At 45.3% G+C, this 21,213-nt stretch overlaps 1 protein-coding gene across 5 annotated transcripts in view; it reads left to right on the top strand.

The window, feature by feature from the left end:
• The window catches only part of LOC140903365 (zinc finger RNA-binding protein-like), a 93,232-nt gene that overhangs the window by 54,423 nt on the left and 17,596 nt on the right, over positions 1-21,213 (top strand). For all 5 annotated transcript variants that reach the window (XM_073324582.1, XM_073324583.1, XM_073324579.1 and 2 more), the window contains exons 7-12: positions 454-685; positions 1,741-1,901; positions 4,209-4,328; positions 10,571-10,716; positions 12,596-12,734; positions 20,956-21,146. In XM_073324582.1, the coding sequence (XP_073180683.1) occupies positions 454-685; positions 1,741-1,901; positions 4,209-4,328; positions 10,571-10,716; positions 12,596-12,734; positions 20,956-21,146 (989 nt within the window). The remainder of the gene's footprint in view (positions 1-453; positions 686-1,740; positions 1,902-4,208; positions 4,329-10,570; positions 10,717-12,595; positions 12,735-20,955; positions 21,147-21,213) is intronic.

Below are 21,213 nucleotides of genomic sequence, written 5' to 3'. Positions count from 1 at the left end.
GGCAGTTGAGGCACTAATGTCTGTTATGCTCTGCCATTCTATGGGCGTGCATGCCACCTGGTGGGAAAATAGTTCAATACTTTTTGAATATTTTGTTACAGAGTACTGCTCTGTCTTTCAGGACTGCATACAAAACTGTAGATCTGTTATAAATATAATATTACAGTGGAGCAATTCATCTTATGTGTGTTTGCATCCGATGAAGTGAGCTGTAGCTCACGAAAGCTTATGCTCCAATAAATTGGTTAGTCTCTAAGGTGCCACAAGTCCTCCTTTTCTTTTTGTGTGTTTGTAGTATCACTTAGTTTTATTATATGTTTTTATTGGGTGTGGAGATTACCCCGGTCTTTCGGTGAATGTGTACACTTTCCAAGGAAAAGTTTTATAGTATTGCTGTTAACTTCTGTCCCTTTTTAGTCCTGCCCTTTCATATGACCACTGCATGTATTTCAGGTTGTTAAATTGCATACTAAATTGGGGAAGCCCATCCCTTCAGTAGAGCCTGTAGTAGTGAACTCTGGTTCAGGTCCTACCATCGCTGGAGCAAGTAAGCCAGCTGCCCATGCCCCTACAGCCGCATCTGTTACACCAACAAAACCAGCAGCTGTAGCAACTAACAGTGCAAGCAACATAAGCAAGCCAGTGCCAGTGAAGAAACCAGTTGCATCCAAGATAACATTTTCAGGTATGTCTCATTAAAATCCATTTTTAACTGTCTTGTTTTCGATGTATTGTCTAAAATTCGTCATCTCATATAGAAATGACAATTTGTTTAAAATGTATGATTCTTCCAAATGCTTGCAGGTGGGGCCTTTTCACATTCCCATCATTATCCAGGAAAACCGACCAAGGAAAAGTAATTGTACATCAAGCTCCTTAAATGACTCTGAAAATTTTTTTTTTAATTTTTAACCATTTGGCTTCTAAAATCTAAAACTGTAGCGTTCATCTTCCCCCTCTGCCTCCAAAAGTGTTCCAGAAACAGAACAGGGATTTTTGTGTGTTTCTTTACAAATCTGATGGCTTCCATATTTGCTTATTTTTTTCTTTTGAAACCTGCTGTGAGGAAATAGAGGGAGGGCTTCTGTCTGAAAGTTGCATCGCTTGGCTGTAGTATTTTAGCAGAATATCAAACACTGGGAATTATATGTTGTTGAAGTCTGTAGAAATCCTTCTTACTCTTGATATTAAACTGATTTTTTTAAATCTCTCACCATTGAGCCTTTACCTCGTTAAATTGTTTTGTATTTAAGTTCATCTTTAAGAACTGTAGTTATTGAAGTTCAGGTTTGTCACTTGTTCTCTTTCAAAAGAATTGCTACTATTAAAAGAACTTCCTTATCTTTATAGTAGTCTAGTCTGCTCATTCATAGTAGATGTTGTTTGTTTTAAACTTAACTATTGGTCATAAAATAGTGAAGACTTGTAGTCTGAATGGAAGGCTGATAAGAGAAACTTCCACTTGACTATCAATTTGTAACTTTTAATTATTACTATAGATATGTGGTTTCTTGGTGTCATAGAAATTGTATAGTGGAGCCATACATCTTATCTAGTTATATTTTTGGCAGCTGCCATAATGACAAAAAAGCCCTACAGGACAAGCTTTGGGATATTGTCATTTGGCATTATAAAGAGAAATTAACAATGACATGATGGATTTGTAATACAGGTTCTGATAAGGGTACTTTCACAGATTGTAAGAAATCAGGTTGCTTATTAATCCACCTCTTTATACAGGGACTAATAAGCTTCAGGCAACAAGCATCAAATTGGAGGAAGTGAAGGTGATGCAACCAAAATTAGAGCTACAAAATGAACAGCCCACGCATGATGGCTCTGGGGATGGCCCAGGGGGTTTACTTGATGTACAACCTGTGGGACATGACTATGTGGAAGAGGTAATGCTTGACTGCTTTTTTTCACAAATCACTCACATTTACAGCTGTATAATGTCAGGCTTTGAAGTTCAAATATACTTAAAGCATGTACAAGGCCCTACCAAATTCATGGCCATGAAAAATGCGTCACGGACCATGAAATCTGATCTTTTGTGTGCTTTTACCCTATACCAGCAGTTCTCAAACTTTAGCGACCCGAGGACCCTCATTTTGATTTTAAATTTTTCACGGACCCCCAAGCTTACTGCTCAGGCTTACAAGCTTACTGCCCCAGGCTCCTCCACCCCTTCCTCCAAGGCCTCACCTCTGCCCTTCCTCTTCCCACCCCCGGTCCACCCCTGCCCCTCCTCTTTCCACCCCTCCCCCAAGTGTGCCCATCCTTGCTCCTTCCTCTCCCTCCCAGCTCCTCCTGCACGTCGGGGAAGACTGTTCTGTGACATGCAGGAGGCGCTGGGAGTGGGAGGAGTTGATCAGCAGGGCCCACAGACCCCCTGGAGTGCCCATGTGGATGCCATGCGGTCCGCGGACCCCTGTTTGAGAAATGCTGCCCTATACTGTACAGATTTCACAGGGGAGACCTGCGTTTTTTAAATTGGGGGTCCTGACCCAAAAGGGAGTTGCAGGGTGATCATAAGGTTATTTTAGGGGGGTTGCAGTATTGCCACCTTTACTTGTAAGCTGCCTTCAGAGCTGGGCAACCAGAGAGCAGCGGCTGCAGGCCGGGAGCCAGCTCTGAAGGCAGAGTCGCCACCAGCAGCAGCGCGGAAGTCAGGATGGCACGGTGTGGTATTGCCACTCTTCCTTCTGTGCTGCTGCCCGCAGAGCTGGGCGGTCGGACAGTGGCGGCTGAGGCCCAGATCTGCCGGGAGCAGCAGTGCAACGGTAAGTGTACCAGCACCGCAACCCCCTTCTACAATAGCCTTACTGTGCCCCGCCCCCCGGCGCACACAACCCCTTTTGGGGTCAGGACCCCCTACAATGACAACACTGTGAAATTTCAGATTTAAATGGCTGAAATCATGACATTTCTGATTTTTAAAACCCTATGACTGAAATTGACCAAAATGGGCCATGAATTTGGTAGGGCCATATTTATGTATTTTCAACATTGAGCACCCTGAGAAAAATCATCTAGCTCAGTGGTTGGCAACCCTCAGCACGTGGCCTATCAGAATAATCTGCTGGTGGGCCACAAGACATTTTGTTTACGTTGACTGTCCGCAGGCATGGCCCTCCCGCAGCTCCCAGTGGCCACAATTCGCTGTTCCATGCAGCTGTTCCTTGTTGGGCAGCATGCCAGAGGCTGCTGACCCCTGATCTAGCTGCTGGCTTCATTCTGTGCCCTCCATTTCATTTGCTGTTGAATTACTGTGGCCCAATTTTCACATCTACATTTGGGCACCCAAATGCAGGGTTTAGACAGCCTATTAAGGAGCCCTTGTTTGAGAACTTTGTCTCTGCTCTGCCTACATACAGTTCATGAGGATGTGCCAAGTATCAAAATTATTTGGTTATATTAAACTGTTAATGTTTTAATTAGTCTTTAAAAAGTTCCCTTGCTCTTGAATCCCCAGTTCTGTAGAATTAGATTGGAAATCAGGATTAAATTTCGTCTGTATGACTTCCAGTGAAATTTTATTTACTTCAGTGTTGTCCTGTTTCCCATCCTTGGTAAGATTATAAACAAATAGTGGATGAACAGCAAACAGTTTTTAAAGTTTAAGAATCATTTATGGCTTGGAGCTGTTACGTGGTTGAGAATCACGAGCTAAGAAAGGTTGGGAACATGTTGGTGCTGCAAGAAGCAGTGCTGGTAGTCATGATTCAGTAGATGATGCTCTTTACTTGAGTCATGACTGTACTAGAACCCTAACATGGTGCTGAGGTCTGTTGTGTGGCTTGGAGAGCCCACATTGCAGATGAGCCATAAAACTGAGGTCCTGACCATATGTGTTCATGAAAGTTGTCATGTTGCTTTTCAGAAGTATTAATCCTAATGTTCAGGTTACATTTCTTCATACATGTGCTTATTCTGGGCCTCCGTAAATTTCTCCTACAGTTTAAATTGGATGTTGTATCTTCTCTTTCGGTCCTAAACAGCTCTGCAGTGTCACTGTGAGCTATTAAATAGATGCTGTGTCTCACCCAAGAGTTGACTGAATTTTAGTAATGGATAAATGCACATACTTTTACGTTTGTAAAGTGCCTTAGGCTCCACTGGGATGTAAGACTCTTCTTAAATGCAAGAGAATTTTGTTGTTGCCACAAACAGTGCCTATAAATATTAAATTACATATTTTGTCTCAGGTACGCAATGATGAAGGAAGAATGATCCGGTTTCACTGTAAGCTCTGCGAGTGCAGTTTCAACGATCCTAATGCCAAGGACATGCACCTGAAGGGGCGTAGGCATCGGCTCCAGTACAAGGTGTGAATGGGGACATCCTGTTATGGTGCTGAACAAAGGGACTTGGATGGTAGTAGCTTCACTCTCAACTCCTAAAATAGAAAAAGGGGGAGAAATCAGTAGCTTATTTTGTAAAAAGTTTTTTCTAAATAGAAGAAGGATTCTATCAGATGTAAAAGCAAATGGGGTGAGTCCAGAAAAATTTCTTGCAAACATTTTTTCTACCAAGAATTGTCCACTTCCAGATTCTCAGCTCTTAGGGCTTGTCTACACTACCCGCTGAATCGTTGGGCAGCGATCGATCCAGGGGGGGGGTCGATTTATCATATCTAGTATAGACTCGATAAATCGACCGCTGAGTGCTCTCCCGTCGACTCCGGTACTCTACCAGAACAAGAAGCGCAAGCAGAGTCGACGGGAGAGCGTCAGCTGTCAACTTACTGCAGTGAAGACGCCGCGGTAAGTAGATCTAAAATACGTAGACTGTTCACGTTGCTGAAGATGCATGTCTTAGATCAACCCCTCACGGTTGTGTAGACAAGCGTTTACTATATTTAGCATCTCTGACTGAACACTTTAATCTCCTTTTCATAAAAATATAAGGAAAACTACCATAGATTGATGATCGGTGCAGGTAACTCAATTAAGGTGAAAAGAAAAGGAACACTTGTGGCACCTTAGAGACTAACAAATTTATTTGAGCATAAGCTTTCGTGAGCTACAGCTCACTTCATCGGATGCATTCAGTGGAAAATACAGTGGGGAGATTTATATACATAGAGAACATGAAACAGTGGGTGTTACCATACACACTGTAACCAGAGTGACCACTTAAGGTGAGCTATTACCAGCAGGAGAGCGGGGGAGGGTGGAGGGAACCTTTTGTAGTGATAATCAAGGTGGGCCATTTCCAGCAGTTGACAAGAACGTCTGAGGAACAGTGGAGTGGGGGAGGTAAACATGGGGAAATAGTTTTACTTTGTGTAATGACCCATCCACTCCCAGTCTCTCTTCAAGCTTAAATTAATTGTATCCAGTTTGCTGAATTGGAATTAATTTGCAAACTGGATACAATTAATTTAAGCTTGAAGAGAGACTGGGAGTGGATGGGTCATTACACAAAGTAAAACTATTTCTCCATGTTTATCCCCCACACACACACATACACTGTTCGTCAGACGTTCTTGTCAACTGCTGGAAATGGCCCACCTTGATTATCACTGCAAAAGGTGACCCCAACCCACCCCTGGCTCTCCTGCTGTAATAGCTCTCCTTAAGTGATCACTCTGAATCATAGAATCATAGAATATCAAGGTTGGAAGGGACCTCAGGAGGTCATCTAGTCCAACCCCCTGCTCAAAAGCAGGACCCATTCCCCATTAAATCATCCCAGCCAGGGCTTTGTCAAGCCTGACCTTAAAAACTTCTAAGGAAGGAGATTCCACCACCTCCCTAGGCAACGCATTCCAGTGTTTCACCACCCTCCTAGTGAAAAAGTTTTTCCTAATATCCAATCTAAACCTCCCCCACTGCAACTTGAGACCATTACTCCTTGTCCTGTCCTCTTCCACCACTGAGAACAGTCTAGATCCATCCTCTTTGGAACCCACTTTCAGGTAGTTGAAAGCAGCTATCAAATCCCCCCTCATTCTTCTCTTCCGCAGACTAAACAATCCCAGTTCCCTCAGTTTCTCCTCATAAGTCATGTGTTCCAGACCCCTAATCATTTTTGTTGCCCTTCGCTGGACTCTTTCCAGTTTATCCACATCCTTCTTGTAGTGTGGGGCCCAAAACTGGACACAGCACTCCAGATGAGGCCTCACCAATGTCGAATAGAGGGGGACGATCCCGTCACTCGATCTGCTCGCTATGCTCCTACTTATACATCCCAAAATGCCATTGGCCTTCTTGGCAACAAGGGCACACTGCTGACTCATATCCAGCTTCTCGTCCACTGTCACCCCTAGGTCCTTTTCCGCAGAACTGCTGCCTAGCCATTCGGTCCCTAGTCTGTAGCGGTGTATTGGGTTCTTCCATCCTAAGTGCAGGACCCTGCACTTATCCTTATTGAACCTCATCAGATTTCTTTTGGGCCAATCCTCCAATTTGTCTAGGTCCCTCTGTATCCTGTCCCTGCCCTCCAGCGTATCTACCACTCCTCCCAGTTTAGTATCATCCGCAAATTTGCTGAGAGTGCAATCCACACCATCCTCCAGATCATTTATGAAGATACTGAACAAAACTGGCCCCAGGACCAACCCCTGAGGCACTCCACTTGACACTGTTACAGTGTGGTTACAGTGTGTATGGTAACACCTATTGTTTCATGTTCTCGGTATATAAATCTCCCCACTGTATTTTCCACAGTATGCATCCGATGAAGTGAGCTGTAGCTCACGAAAGCTTATGCTCAAATAAATTTGTTAGTGTCTAAGGTGCCACAAGTACTCCTTTTTCTTTTTGCGAATACAGACTAACACGGCTGCTACTCTGAAATCTTAATTAAGGTGGTAATTGATTTGAGTAGATTTTGTTGTAGGAAATAAATGTTTTCCAGCATCTTGTTAGAACTTAACAAATAGTAAGTCTAAGTTTCAAAACTAGTGTGAAATGAAACCAGATCTTGCATGTCTGAATGGAGATTTTCAAAACACAACTTTGACCATTTGTTTTGTATTTCATCTGGGTGAAATTCTTGCTCTCTAAAAGAATAAAATAATATTGTATGAAGTGAGGTTAAATTACCAATTCAGCCTGTTCTCAGACATCCTGCTGGAATACGTTAACTCTAGAAAAGACAATTCCCAATGATTTTTTTTTCAATTAGTAAATAGTTGTACAAAAATTTCTGAGAATTATCCAATAGAGCTAATTCCTGATCTCTCTCCCTTCCCCATTGCTAATAGTTTCTTGAAGAGAGTAGCCATACCATCTCTCTCCCCCAAAGCAATTGTCCGGAATGACTGTCTCCTCTTTCTGCCTTTAAGTGGAGCAGTAGACCAATTAGACATCCTTTTACAAGGAGTATTGCAGTTCAGGCACCTGAAACAGTGTGGCCAACAGTTTGCAACTTCCCAGCACTAATTCAAAATGCACTGGTCAATAACAAAATGAGTCTTGCATAGCTATTTGGACATATATGAAGGTGCTTAGTGATACTTTCTTCCAGGGAGGAGAGGGAAAGATCTTGTGATCACTGGAGGCAACTTTAAGATCAGTAGTTAAAGATCTGAGGAAGTGAGCTGTAGCTCACGAAAGCTTATGCTCTAATAAATTGGTTAGTCTCTAAGGTGCCACAAGTACTCCTTTTCTTTTTGCGAATACAGACTAACACGGCTGTTACTCTGAAACTAGTTAAAGATACTTATTCAGAGACTAAATGCTGAATTTAGTCAATTCATAAATGCTCAAGTTGCAGTGGGGGAGGTTTAGATTGGATATTAGGAAAAACTTTTTCACTAAGAGGGTGGTGAAACACTGGAATGCGTTACCTAGGGAGGTGGTAGAATCTCCTTCCTTAGAGGTTTTTAAGGTCAGGCTTGACAAAGCCCTGGCTGGGATGATTTAACTGGGAATTGGTCCTGCTTTGAGCAGGGGGTTGGACTAGATGACCTTCTGGGGTCCCTTCCAACCCTGATATTCTATGATTCTATGATTCTAATTTCCATATCCACCATTTACTCCCACGATATTAAATGACAACAAGGATACTTACACTCTCTGTGCCCAGCAGGAGGTATTGCAAATGGGGTGTTGCTCCCAACTGTTTCCTCCTCCTTTAGTGAAATGGCAGTCAGTTTGCAAGCTTGATGTTAGTGCCCAGTCGCCCATTATTCTGATTCATTAAAACAAACACAACAGAATCTGGTTTCCATGGAAGGAGCAAATTTTATTCAGAAACAGCCATTTAATGTCAAAAGGAATGTATCAAAAAATGTACCAAAAACAAAAAAACATTGCATTTAAGCACTTATGGGCAAAGCTCCGTTTTAGGAGTATTTTTAGTGAACACAAAGCATTTTGCAAGCTTTGCAAGTGCTATATGTTACAATATGTTGGGGGTGGCAAACACCATTTAAATCGAGCACAGAGGGATCTAAAAAGCATATTTTAAAATTCTTAGGTTAAAACCTCTTTAAGCCATCTTCAGTTGGTCTCTTTGGATGGTCTCTTTGAGTGTGGTGGGTTTTTTTTTTTGTCCCATTCTGAATATTATGGCATTGAGTCAAGTTTCCACATGCTCAGTCCATTGTTGGTAGCAGCTCTGCCCAAACTTGTTGTCACAAAAAAATTAGCCTTTGGTAAGGCTGACTTCCTAACAATTGAAGACGACAGTGGATTGCTATACTAAAGTTCTTGAAGTTGTAAGTAAGTGGCCAGTAGATGGTGACCTTGATTGGTATTTCATGAAATGAAGTAACTGTAGAAGACTATCCCACCTGTACTTAACCATTCTGCACTGTAATCCAGGGAGTGATGTTATAGTACAAATTAACCACTAACCAGTGGACATGCCTGGGATGGATTTATTGTGTTCAATGATAATACAATTATTGGAATTATTAATGTGAAGCCAAAGTTGTTGCACATACCACAAAGAATTGAATCCATCAAACTCAATTTGACTTTGGCGATTCAAATGTCAGTGAATACAGTCACTGTTTGTAGGCTTAAGTCATTTGGTGGGTCTGAGTTTCTTATATCAGAAGGATTCATCTTCACCATTTTAACTTCTTTCTTGCATTGGTTGACCTTAACATTGCATTTAAGCACTGGTGGGCAACGCTCCGTTTTAGGAGTATTTTTAGTGAACACAAAGCATTTTACAAGCTTTGCAAGTGCTGTATGTTACAATATGTTGGGGGTGGCAAACACCATTTAAATCGAGCACAGAGGGACCTAAAAAGCATATTTTAAAATTCTTAGGTTAAAACCTCTTTAGGCCATCTTCAGTTGGTCTCTTCGGATGGCAAAGCATATTTGGCTATTGAGCGAGTGGTACATGGAATATATTTTGTCATCTGGGCCTGTTCCAACTCCTGTTGAAGTAACATTTCTTGGAAGCAAGTTTAGGCTCTTTAGATCATTATTACCCCCAAATTGTCCATTCCATCATACACATTGTTTTGAAGTCATGCCATTGTCAAGTCCAGAACTGGCCAATCCTTATCTTACTAATATTTTGAAGCCTACACAGAGTAAAAATATTCTGCCTTTTCGTTCAGAAGTAACGAGCAGATTTCTCATTTACACTGACTATTAGCAAGACTGATGGACTTTAAAAAGCTCTGAGATAAAAAAACGTTCTGGTTGCCTGTCCACATTTTTTTTTTCTATTTTCAGTTGTTCATGCTTTAATCAGTCACGGCCCTTTACATGAGAACATGAGCTCTGTTTGCTACGTGTTCATCTGGTCCTGCTGCTTGTTCTTCGACTGAAATTACCACTCTTGTTTGTAGCATCTCTTCCACTGCCAGCAAATGCAACATCACAAACATTTGGTTGCTGTGGAAATGTTGCAAACATTGATTTAAGGTGAAAAAGAAGCAGCAGAAAATAAAGAACTTTTAAGAACTCATGTCCCATATTCAAGCAGATATTTCTCATTTAAATGAGGCTGCATTAATATAAAGTCAGATTAGAAGAATTATTCCCAGAACATTGAAATGTGCTTAATAATATCCCTGGGTTAGGCCTTTGAATATTGCTTTTGAAACATGTCAGGTTCAAGGCTTGGGTTTATGTGAAGCTGGAGACTTGGTCCCAGATTTTCAAACCTGGGTATTTCCATTTTGGGCTCCCTATTTAAGACACCTTGGGCCTCATTTCAGAGGTGCTGAGTATCCATAAACTCCAGTTTACTTCATTGGGAGTTGCGGATGCTCATCTCTGAAAATCAGGCCACTTTTATTTAGGTGTTTAATTTTAGGCATTTAAGTTTTACCCTTTGTCCTAAATCTGTTTTGGATAGGTCTTTTTGGCAATTGATGCTGGGAACTGGAATAGTTTACAAAGGCTTCCTTGTTCTGGGGGTAGGGGTTTAAGTATGTGTTACAGCTGCTCTTGATTAAGAAATGGTACAAATTATTGTTATACAACATGTCATCAAACAGTATCTAAAAACCCAAGTGTAATGTCAGGTTTATTAATTAACACTTGAATCATGGAACTACAGTAGTAGACTTTTTTTTAATATTGACATTCTACTAGCTTTGTGATAGTGTTTTTAAGATTTTCTAAAATGTGTTGTAACTTCCTTGTAGAAGAAAGTAAACCCAGATCTACCAGTTGAGATCAAGCCCAGTAACCGAGCTCGGAAAATGCACGAGGAGAAGATGAAAAAGCAGAAACAGAAGGATTTGGTAAAGAGACGCAGAGAGGAAGAGCAGCGTTGGCACATGGAAATGAGGCGAGTCCTCCCTCGGAGATCACTTTCACAGAAATGTGGATTTTAGGGATATTGCAAGATTCATACTTTTGTGTTAATTCACACCTTCCATTGAGTTTTGTTAGTGCAAGGGCTCTCAATCTGTGGGTCAGGCTCTTGAAGGTGGTCACAGATCTTCTGTTCTTCCCTGTCTGTGCAAATGCTTTCTTGTTAAGCTACTTGCACATTGTCTTCTTGAGATGCCAGAAAAACCCATGTCTTGACTTCTGTAGTGACAAAAGAACTGATGCAAAGGATTTGGGGCATATTTGAGGAAAACCCTGGTTGTGAAAGCCTTAATGGATGGGAGATAGGCAAAGTAGTCAAATTGTTTATGGAGTTATAGGAAGTAAAAGGTTGAAAAGCCCTTCCATAATAGAAAAGCTTATGACCTGACAGGAGTCTAAAGATGCTTTAGAGCTGTATCATCCAAGACCATTGCCTCTACATAGGGAAAGTGAAAGCAGATGTGTTGTCTTGTTCTCGCTGGCTGGTACTTTATCCTTGCTGTAACTGAACAGCATTTGAAGGGGAGGATGTAGGCCTGTTTTTGCAGTAAAGTGTGAAAGCAATGTAAGTTGAATGAATTAGACTGTGACTCGTATTTTGCCCTCACTTCTCTAGAGCAGGGTTCCCAAACTGTTTTCCCTGAGGCCCACCTGTGCAGCTGCAATAGGCACTACAGCCCGCTATTAACGTGCGTCTGTCAGGGAGAGAGGGGTCCTGTGAGGCGTGCACGGCCCCCTTACCTCAGCAGGGACCAGGGCCAGCAAGAGGGCGGAGGGGCCAGGCAGTGCCACCGCCAGCTCCCACCAACTCCCTCCACCTCAGCAGCCCGCTGAGTGCCTTGAGCTCGTCACCTGGCAGTCCTTCCCCAGTCATCCACCCAGCAACCTAGCGTGCCTCACAGGCACCCAGGGCTGGCCTCAGGGAAAATGGTGCCCTGGGCGAACTTGTATTTTGGCACCTTTGGCCTTCGCTGCCTCCCTGGGCTTCCCCCCCCTTACCCCCACTGTTTTTCTCTCTCCTTCTGCACCCCCGCCTCCGTTGCCCTAAGCTCCCTTCCATGTCCTTGCATACTAGGTCTGCCTCAGTCCTTACCTCTTGACCACGGCTGCTGGAAAATGGCGGCTGCTGGAAAATGGCAGCTGCTGGCTGGGTGGCCCCCAACTCCGCCGAGGGCAGACCATCTTTGGGCTGTGGCCCACAGTTTGAGAACCCCTGCAGTAGAGCACCAAGTGGAGTGGGACGACGGATAGCTTTTGTAATGCCTCAGAGTACATGCTGGATAGTGCTCCGTGCCATCTTTTTCTCCCCACCACACCCAGGCCCCATTATATATGGGCAGATAGTAGGCATATGGCACTGACAGTGCCACTCCCAGCTGGAGGATGCCGCTAGATATTAGTTCCTGTGTAATGCATTTTGCGGGGAATGGGTAGAAAAGGCTCCTTAAGCTTTTCTCTATCATCCATTCTTTGCAGAATCTTGACCTGTTAATAATTCATTTAACGCACTGATATGCAGTCATCTCTGGTGTGAAATACAACAGCTGTTTAAACAATACACAGCAGAGCTAGGGCAGGAAATGAGAAGATCAGCAATCTCCGATTCTGATTCTGGCTGCTTACACAGTTAATCCAATGTGTTAATTTTCTTCATATTCTCCTGATGCACTCTTGCTAACCTGATAACAAATAACGAATAATGATTATTTGTTAACTTACATACAGCATCATAGGCTTTTCCTTATCAGATGGTCAGAGGACAGTGACTGTATTGAGCCCAGAAGTACTTTAATACAGTTCATCTTTGCTTGGTGTAACTGTACCGCTTTTTTTTTTAATCTCTTTCCATTCAGGCGCTATGAAGAGGAACTGTACTGGCGGCGGGTAGAGGAAGAGCAGTTATACTGGGAAGAGCAGCGGCGGCGGATGGCCGCAGACTGGCATCCACCCCCACTTATGGGCAGACCTGGCATGCCAGTTCCTCCTCTCTTGGTGGGTAACCCTTGATTCAATTCCTGGAAGGAGAAATGTGAAGAAGTCTGGCATCTTTAAACTGTGTTTCAAGGCTAGAATGTGTGTTCCCTTATGTATTCTTTGAATATTGCAGGATTAATTTTTTGTGTCTCCTAAAAACCCATCACCAGAATTTGGAATTGGTAATGGACACAGATTAACTCTTTTAGTTGGTTGCAGCATTTTCGACAAATGCATATTTGAAATGTTGGACTGCTTGGCAGGGTAAACATATAAACTTCAGATCACTAATTTGTTGTTTATACTATGCAGCCCAAAGGGTACGATTTGCCTTCCCTGTCCTTATGTTCAGCAACAAAATGCCACTTGAAAACAGTTGTCTATGTCCTCTTAATCCCCTATGCCTAAACTCATAAGCCTCTTCAATTTTTATCACACCTATATTCTGCATATCTTCCCCTCCACTCATTTGTGCCCTGCACCCAGACACTCACCCTTTCTTTTAAAAACCTCCTTTTACATTCGGGCAAGAGATCACCACGTGATTGCACATGCGTGCGCACACACCTACTTGAGATCTGCTGCAAGGGTTCCATATGGCCGTGCCATACCTGCACTTGAGTAGGTGGTGCATTACAGTAGCAGGAGATAAAATATTTACTGGTGAAAATTCACTTTTTAAATTGGAAAAATTATTAGCCAGCTTTGCTAAATACTTTGTAATGTAATCTGTACATTTACACATGTTCCATTTATGTGCAGGTTACTAAAGTGATGGTTGTCACATACAAAACCCCTGTACAGTGAACTGCATTTTCTTATTATACTTTCCCCGTCCTTTTCAAACCATTTAACAAGTGTTTTTCAGGCAGTCTGACCTGGAGGTCAGATTTCTTTTTGTTTGATTCTCTGAGGCAGGCTTTAGTAAATGGGGTTTTTGTTGTAATCATAAGCATATAGCTCTAGACTTGCCTTTCACCACAATAGATGCTCTTTTTCCTGCCCTCAGTGACCACTTCCATTTAACCATACTATTCCTTTACTTTTTAAGGCTGTGTCTATATTAGGGCACCTCTCATGGAACCTTATTTATCTTAATCACTGGAAACTGGGAGGCTTATTTACCGCTCTCACTGAATCTTCTTAGACGAATCTGTCTATACAGACTGGGCCAAACCTCTAGGTATGAGGTATGGTGTCACTCTGTCCCAAGCCACCTGATACATTTTTAAAAAGAGAGGCCACATGTGGGGATCTGATTAGTGATTGGTTCTGTGATCACTGCTGGGATTAGGAGGTCTTTATAGTCAATGTGAATACACCATGACTTGAGAAAGCTGGCTAGGAAAACTCATGAGATTGCTCATTAACCGCTGCAGCTGAAGAACTTGGAAAATCACTTGTTAGTATAAATTTGAAGCTCCCTCTACTAATGTCTTGGTCCTGCTACTGTGCCATATACTAATCATCCTGCAGCTACATCGAACCTTTCATCCAAATGAATCCTCAAATCCCCTACTTTTACAAATTCACTGATGTAGCACTCATGTTAATTATCTTGCGCAGCATTCCATCCTCTAGGTTGGAACATGACAACTGTTTAGTGCGTAATAACACTGCACAACACTTCAGTATAGGAAGTGAAAAATATCTTATCCTGTTGAAATTACAGAGGAAATTGAGGGAGGGAGAATATAACTACCTAAATTGGAATTTTATCTGGCCACAGGGCACAAATGGTGCTGTGGATTCATCACATGTGGTCAGGACATTAGGTTTTAAAATCTGATTTACAAAACTTCACCTCCTGGAATCCAGCACCCCCTAATGCTGTGACGGAGCATTAGTGCAGTACTAATTCAGAGGGAAGAACACCTCCTATTGAGCCTCACTTTCTGCAGCAGCGAAGTTTTTCCCTACTGCTTTTCTAGCCTGACCCTTTGAGACTTGACAAAATTCCAGTTGCTTGCTCTGAAACCTTTGCTTTAATTGTTTTCACATAGTCTTCTGCATCTGTTCATGTAGTTGTGAATGTGTATACGATGTCTACTAGTGATGGCATCGCTAAGAATTTTTTTCGTTTTTCTTCGAGTGCTTGCTCATGTGGATTCCATTCTAGGTGTGGGCATGTCCACGTGCGCAGCCATTGGAGATTTTTGCCTTAGCAGTAGCCATAGGGCCGGCTGTGGCGACCCCTGGAGTGCTGCGCTCATGCCAAGGTATATCAGGTGTCGCTGGCCCTCCGCCCTCCCAGTTCTTTCGTACTGCCCATGGTGGTCATTCAGAGTGCCTCTGTCCCTTGCTTTGCAAGTGGCCAGCAGTTCCTTTCCTGTTTTAGCCTTGTTGTAAATAATTCTATTGTTTCTTAGTTAGTAGTTAAGTAGCTAAATGTTCAGTTAGTGTGGATCCCATCGGGGACTTTGCCCCCAGGCAGGGCATGCCCCGTTCTCCAGGTTTTAAGCCCTGCTCCATGTGTAACAGGCCTATGCCTGTTAGTGACCTTCACAGTAGTTGTCTACAGTGCCTCGGGGAGTCCCATGTGAAGGAGCATTGTTGCATCTGCAAGAACTTTTGTCCTCGGACACAGAGGGAACACGACATATGTCTCAGGGCCCTCCTGATGCAGGCAGCCCTGCACCCAGTTTTGGAGCCAGCTCGGCCCAAAATGGCACCCAGCACTTTGGCCTCAATGTGTAACACACCTCCGGCACTGGACTCCTCCCAGCACCAGGCAAACCTGATAAAAGTGAGCTGGGCACAGGACTCTGTTCGGGCCTTATGCCCACTCTTGACCTGCACAAGGGCTCCACCTTAGGGAGTTCCTCCCTTCAAAAAGACCCGACTCTGGGGAGGAGTACAGGGTCCAAGCTGATGGTGCAGTCGACGCCCGCTCAGCTCTTGGCGCCTGCAGAGTCAAGAGAGCTCCCACCACAGCTGGCACCATGTTCAGTGATGGAACTGGCCAAGGCTCCCTGCAAGGGCAAGCCTGCCGGTAAGGCCTCGTACAAGTCGAGTGAGTGCCACTGGTCTCCAGAGCCAAGGCAGAGCCCTAAGTTGCCACACTCTTGGTCTCTGCAGCCCAGGTCTCTGGCCCATCGTTACCAGGCATCGGTACCATGTACCCGGTCCCCATCTTCGCACTGGAGCTCTCCCAGGCATAGACAATCTCCCTGGTACCGGTCCGCATCACGTCATTGGTCACTGACGCTGAGACCTCATCGCCACTCCCTCACACGAGGCCATTCTCCCTACTCCTGGCACCAGTCATCATTAGCCACCAGACCTGGGCCTCGATGGCCCCGCCCTGGTCACCAGAGGGCGACAACTTCTCCGGATCAGAGGCACATTTCAGCCCCTCACCCAGGCAGCAACGGGAAGGGGCTCCAGGGGGTGTGTCTATGGCATCAGGGCCGGCCTGGCAGCAAGGCCAATGGCCTTATTGGAATGCCTGGGGGTTCCCATTATGCCATTGCCCCACTCTCGCCAACCCTCAGTTGCCATGTTGGACAGGCTGAAGTTGGCACCCATGGCACTGTCAGCACCAGGTTCGGTGCAGGATGCTCCAGTGACTGCCATGGATGTGGAGCTGGTGCTCACCCCAAGGCCACACTCCCCTTTGGGGGAAGATGTCGGCGGGCCTCCCCTGGTGGTCCCATCATCTTCCTCCCCGGGTGAGGCGGTGGTGGGCCCTCCAGAGCTAGCCCACCAGGCGATTTTAAGGAATATCAGGCGCAGCTCCGTAGGGTGGCTTTGAACTTGGGCCTCAAGGCAGAGGAGATGGAGGAGAAGACGAACACATTGTTCAATGTGCTCTCAGCAGCCACCCCAGCCCGGGTCACACTCCAGGTACATGAGGGGCTCCTGGACATTGCCAAGTCCATCTGGCAAACCTCGTCCTCTATTCCGCCCCACGTCTAAAAGAGTGGAGAAGAAGTACTTCATCCCTGTGAAAGGGTTTGAGTACTTATACAACCACCCGCCACCAGAATCGTTGGTCATGTCAGCAGCTAACTAGAAAGATAAGCAGGACCCCACCAGTTCCGCTCCTAAAAATAAAGACGCTAAAAGTTTGGACTTGTTTGGTCACAAGATTTATTCTATGGCCAGCCTCCCGTTTCGGGTGGTGTACCACCAGGCCCGGCTGTTACAATTTTAACTTACGGGAATCCCACCTCAAGTTCAAAGACTCCATGCCCCAGGATGTGACCCAGGAGTTTGCAGCTCTGGTAGAGAAAGGCACAACGCAGCTCCTTGCTCCCTCCAAATGACCTGGAATGTGGCCGATTCGGCTGTCTGGGTTGTCACCTCAGCGGTGGTTATGAGGCACAGTTCCTGGCTCCACACTGTGGGCCAGTCCCAGGAAATGCAGGCCTCTTCTCAGGACCTTCCATTTGATGGTGTCGGCCTGTTCTCTGACCAGGCGTAGACACAGCTGTATGGCCTTAAGGACACGCGGGTGACTCTCCACTCCCTGGGGATGCATACTCCTCAGGTGTTAAGACAACAGTTCCGACCTCCACCACGTCCACAACAGTGGCAGCTTGTCATGGGCCTACAAGGAAGCGGGACACCAGGTTTAGCCGCTGCTGCCGCTTGTCGTCCCACTTCCCTGTGCAGCCTGGCCCGGTGACGCACCAAGGGGTCCAGAAGCGCTCATTTTGAGGGTGCGCCAGGGAGCAATGCACCAGCCATCTGTCCAGATCCTTCCCACCCTTTTCTTGACTGCCTCTCCCCTTATTGTTTGGCATGGTCCAGGGTTACATTGGACCGCTGGGTCCTGGACGTAATTGCTTGGGGCTATACTCTGCAATTCTTGGTCATAGAATCATAGAATATCAGAGTTGGAAGGGACCTCAGGAGGTCATCTAGTCCAACCCCTTGCTCAAAGCAGGACCAATCCGCAACTGAATCATCCCAGCCAGGGCTTTGTCAAGCCTGACCTTAAAAATATCTAAGGAAGGAGATTCCACCACCTCCCTAGGTAACACATTCCAGTGTTTCACCACCCTCCTAGTGAAAAAGTTTTTCCTAATATCCAACCTAGACCTCCCCCACTGCAACTTGAGACCATTACTCCTTGTTCTCTCATCAGCTCCCACTGAGAACAGTCTAGATCCATCCTCTTTGGATCCACCTTTCAGGTAGTTGAAAGCAGCTTTCAAATACCCCCTCATTCTTCTCTTCCGCAGACTAAACAATCCCAGTTCCCTCAGCCTCTCCTCATAAGTCACGTGTTCCAGTCCCCTAATCATTTTTGTTGCCCTCCGCTGGACATTTTCCAATTTTTCCACATCCTTCTTGTAGTGTGGGGCCCAAAACTGGACACAGTAGTCCAGATGAGGCCTCACCAATGTCGAATAGAGGGGAACGATCACATCCCTCGATCTGCTGGCAATGCTCCTACATATACATTCCAAAATGCCATTGGCCTTCTTTGCACCAAGGGCACACTGTTGACTCATATCCAGCTTCTCGTCCACTATAACCCCAGGTCCTTTTCTGCAGAACTCCTGTTGAGCCATTCTGTCCCTAGTTTGTAGCGGTGCATGGGATTCTTCCGTCCTAAGTGCAGGACTCTGCACTTGTCCTTGAACCTCATCAGATTTCTTTTGGCCCAGTCCTCTTAGTTGTCTATGGCCCTCTGTATCCTATCCCTACCCTCCAGCATGTCTACCTCTCCTCCTAGTTTAGTGTCATCTGCAAACTTGCTGAGGGTACAATCCACACCATCCTCCAGATCATAAATGAAGATATTGAACAAAACCAGCCCGAGGACCGACCCTTGGGGCGCTCCACTTGATACCGGCTGCCAACTAGACATGGAGCCATTGATCACTACCCATTGAGCCCGACAATCTAGCCAACTTTCTGTCCACCTTATAGTCCATTCATCCAGCCCATACTTCTTTAACTTGCTGGCAAGAATACTGTGGGAGACTGTGTCAAAGGCTTTGCTAAAGTCAAGGAACAACATGTCCACCGCTTTCCCCTCATCCACAGAGCCAGTTATCTCATCATAGAAGGCAATTAGATTAGTCAGGCATGACTTGCCCTTGGTGAATCCATGCTGACTGTTTCTGATCAATTTCCTCTCCTCTAAGTGCTTCAGAATAGATTCCTTGAGGACCTACTCCATGATTTTTCCAGGGACTGAGGTGAGGCTGACTGGCCTGTAGTTCCCAGGATCCTCCTTCTTCCCTTTTTTAAAGATGGGCACTACATTAGCCTTTTTCCAGTCGTCCGGGACTTCCCCCTATCGCCATGAGTTTTCAAAGATAATGGCCAATGGCTCTGCAATCACATCCACCAACTCCTTTAGCACTGTCGGATGCAGCACATCCGGCCCCATGGACTTGTGCTCGTCCAGCTTTTCTAAATAGTCCCAAACCACTTCTTTCTCCACAGAGGGCTGGTCTCCTCCTTCCCATGCTGTGCTGCCCAGTGCAGTAGTCTGGGAGCTGACCTTGTTTGTGAAGACAGAGGCAAAAAAAGCATTGAGTACATTAGCTTTTTCCACATCCTCTGTCATGAGGTTGCCTCCCTCATTCAGTAAGGGGCCCACACTTCCCTTGGCTTTCTTCTTGTTGCCAACATACCTGAAAAACCCTTCTTGTTACTCTTGACATCTCTTGCTAGCTGCACCTCCAGGTGTGATTTGGCCTTCCTGATTTCACTCCTGCATGCCCAAGCAATATTTTTATACTCTTCCCTGGTCATTTGTCCAATCTTCCACTTCTTCTAAACTTCTTTTTTGTGTTTAAGATCAGCAAGGATTTTACTGTTTTACTGTTAAGCCAAGCTGGTTGCCTGCCATATTTACTATTCTTTCTACACATCGGGATGGTTTGTCCCTGTAACCTCAATAAGGCTTCTTTAAAATACAGCCAGCTCTCCTGGACTCCTTTCCCCCTCATGTTATACTCCCAGGGGATCCTGCCCATCAGTTCCCTGAAGGAGTCAAAGTCTGCTTTTCTGAAGTCCAGGGTCCGTATTCTGCTGCTCTCCTTTCTTCCCTGTGTCAGGATCCTGAACTTGACCATCTCATGGTCACTGCCTCCCAGGTTCCCATCCACTTTAGCTTCCCCTACTAATTCTTCCCGGTTTGTGAGTAGCAGGTCAAGAAGAGCTCTGCCCCTAGTTGGTTCCTCCAGCACTCGCACCAGGAAATTGTCCCCTACGCTTTCCAAAAACTTCCTGGATTGTCTGTGCACCGCTGTATTGCTCTCCCAGCAGATATCAGGGTGATTGAAGTCTCCCATGAGAACCATGGCCTGCGATCTAGTAACTTCCGTGAGTTGCCGGAAGAAAGCCTCGTCCACCTCATCCCCCTGGTCTGGTGGTCTCTGGCAGACTCCCACCACGACATCACCCTTGTTGCTCACACTTCTAAACTTAATCCAGAGACATTCAGGTTTTTCTGCAGTTTCATACTGGAGCTCTGAGCAGTCATACTGCTCCCTTGCATACAATGCAACTCCCCCACCTTTTCTGCCGTGCCTGTCCTTCCTGAACAGTTTATATCCATCCATGACAGTACTCATGTGAGTCATGTGAGTTATCCCACCAAGTCCCTGTTATTCCAATCACATCATAATTCCTTGACTGTGCCAGGACTTCCAGGTCTCCCTGCTTGTTTCCCAGGCTTCTTGCATTTGTGTATAGCCACTTGAGATAACTCGCTGATGGTCCCTCTTTCTCAGTATGAGGCAGGAGCTCTGCCTTCTCGCGCGCTCCTGCTCGTGCTTCCTCCCAGTATCCCACTTCTCGCCCTCCGTCCCCCCTCTTCCCCATCCCTCTTCAGGGACCCTTCTCACGAGCATCTCCTTGTTCAGGAGGTCGAGAAGCTCGTGGGTTTGGGGGCTGTGAAGGAGGTTCCTCAAGACATGGAAGGAAGAGGATTCTATTCCCACTACTTCCTAATCCCAAAGGCCAGAGTGGGCTTCAGACCTATCCTGGACCTGCATGGCCTCAACAAGTCTCTCAAGAAGTTCCGCATGGTCTTCCTGGCCTCCATCATTCCTTCCCTGCATCCAGGGGACTGATACGCGCACTTGACTTAAAGGATGCGTACTTAAAGGCCAAAAGTCTGACGGCTGCGCACGTAGGGGCATGCACACCTAGAATGGAATGGACATGAGCAACACATCTCGAAGAACAACAGTTATGAAAGGTAGGTAACCGTTTTTTCTTCTTCTCAGCTCCCAGATGGTAGTAAAGTTCGTTCTTTTCTGTCTCTCAGCCTACTAGACGTCCGGACTCTTCTGATGATCGTCACATCATGACAAAGCACTCCAGCATCTACCCAACAGAGGAGGAGCTGCAAGCCATCCAGAAGGTCGTCTCCCATTCTGAACGTGCTCTTAAGCTCGTCTCTGATTCATTGACAGAGCAAGACTCTGAAAGAGGAGAAGATGATGATGAAGAGAGGGGGTAACAAACTTTTATAGACTCTTTCCATAAGTAGTTACTGCAGTATTGTGGCAAGATGAGGTTGACA

This window comes from Lepidochelys kempii, chromosome 25 (assembly GCF_965140265.1).
Source record: "Lepidochelys kempii isolate rLepKem1 chromosome 25, rLepKem1.hap2, whole genome shotgun sequence".
Taxonomy (NCBI): domain Eukaryota; kingdom Metazoa; phylum Chordata; order Testudines; family Cheloniidae; genus Lepidochelys; species Lepidochelys kempii.
This window is presented reverse-complemented; position numbering and strand designations above follow the sequence as displayed.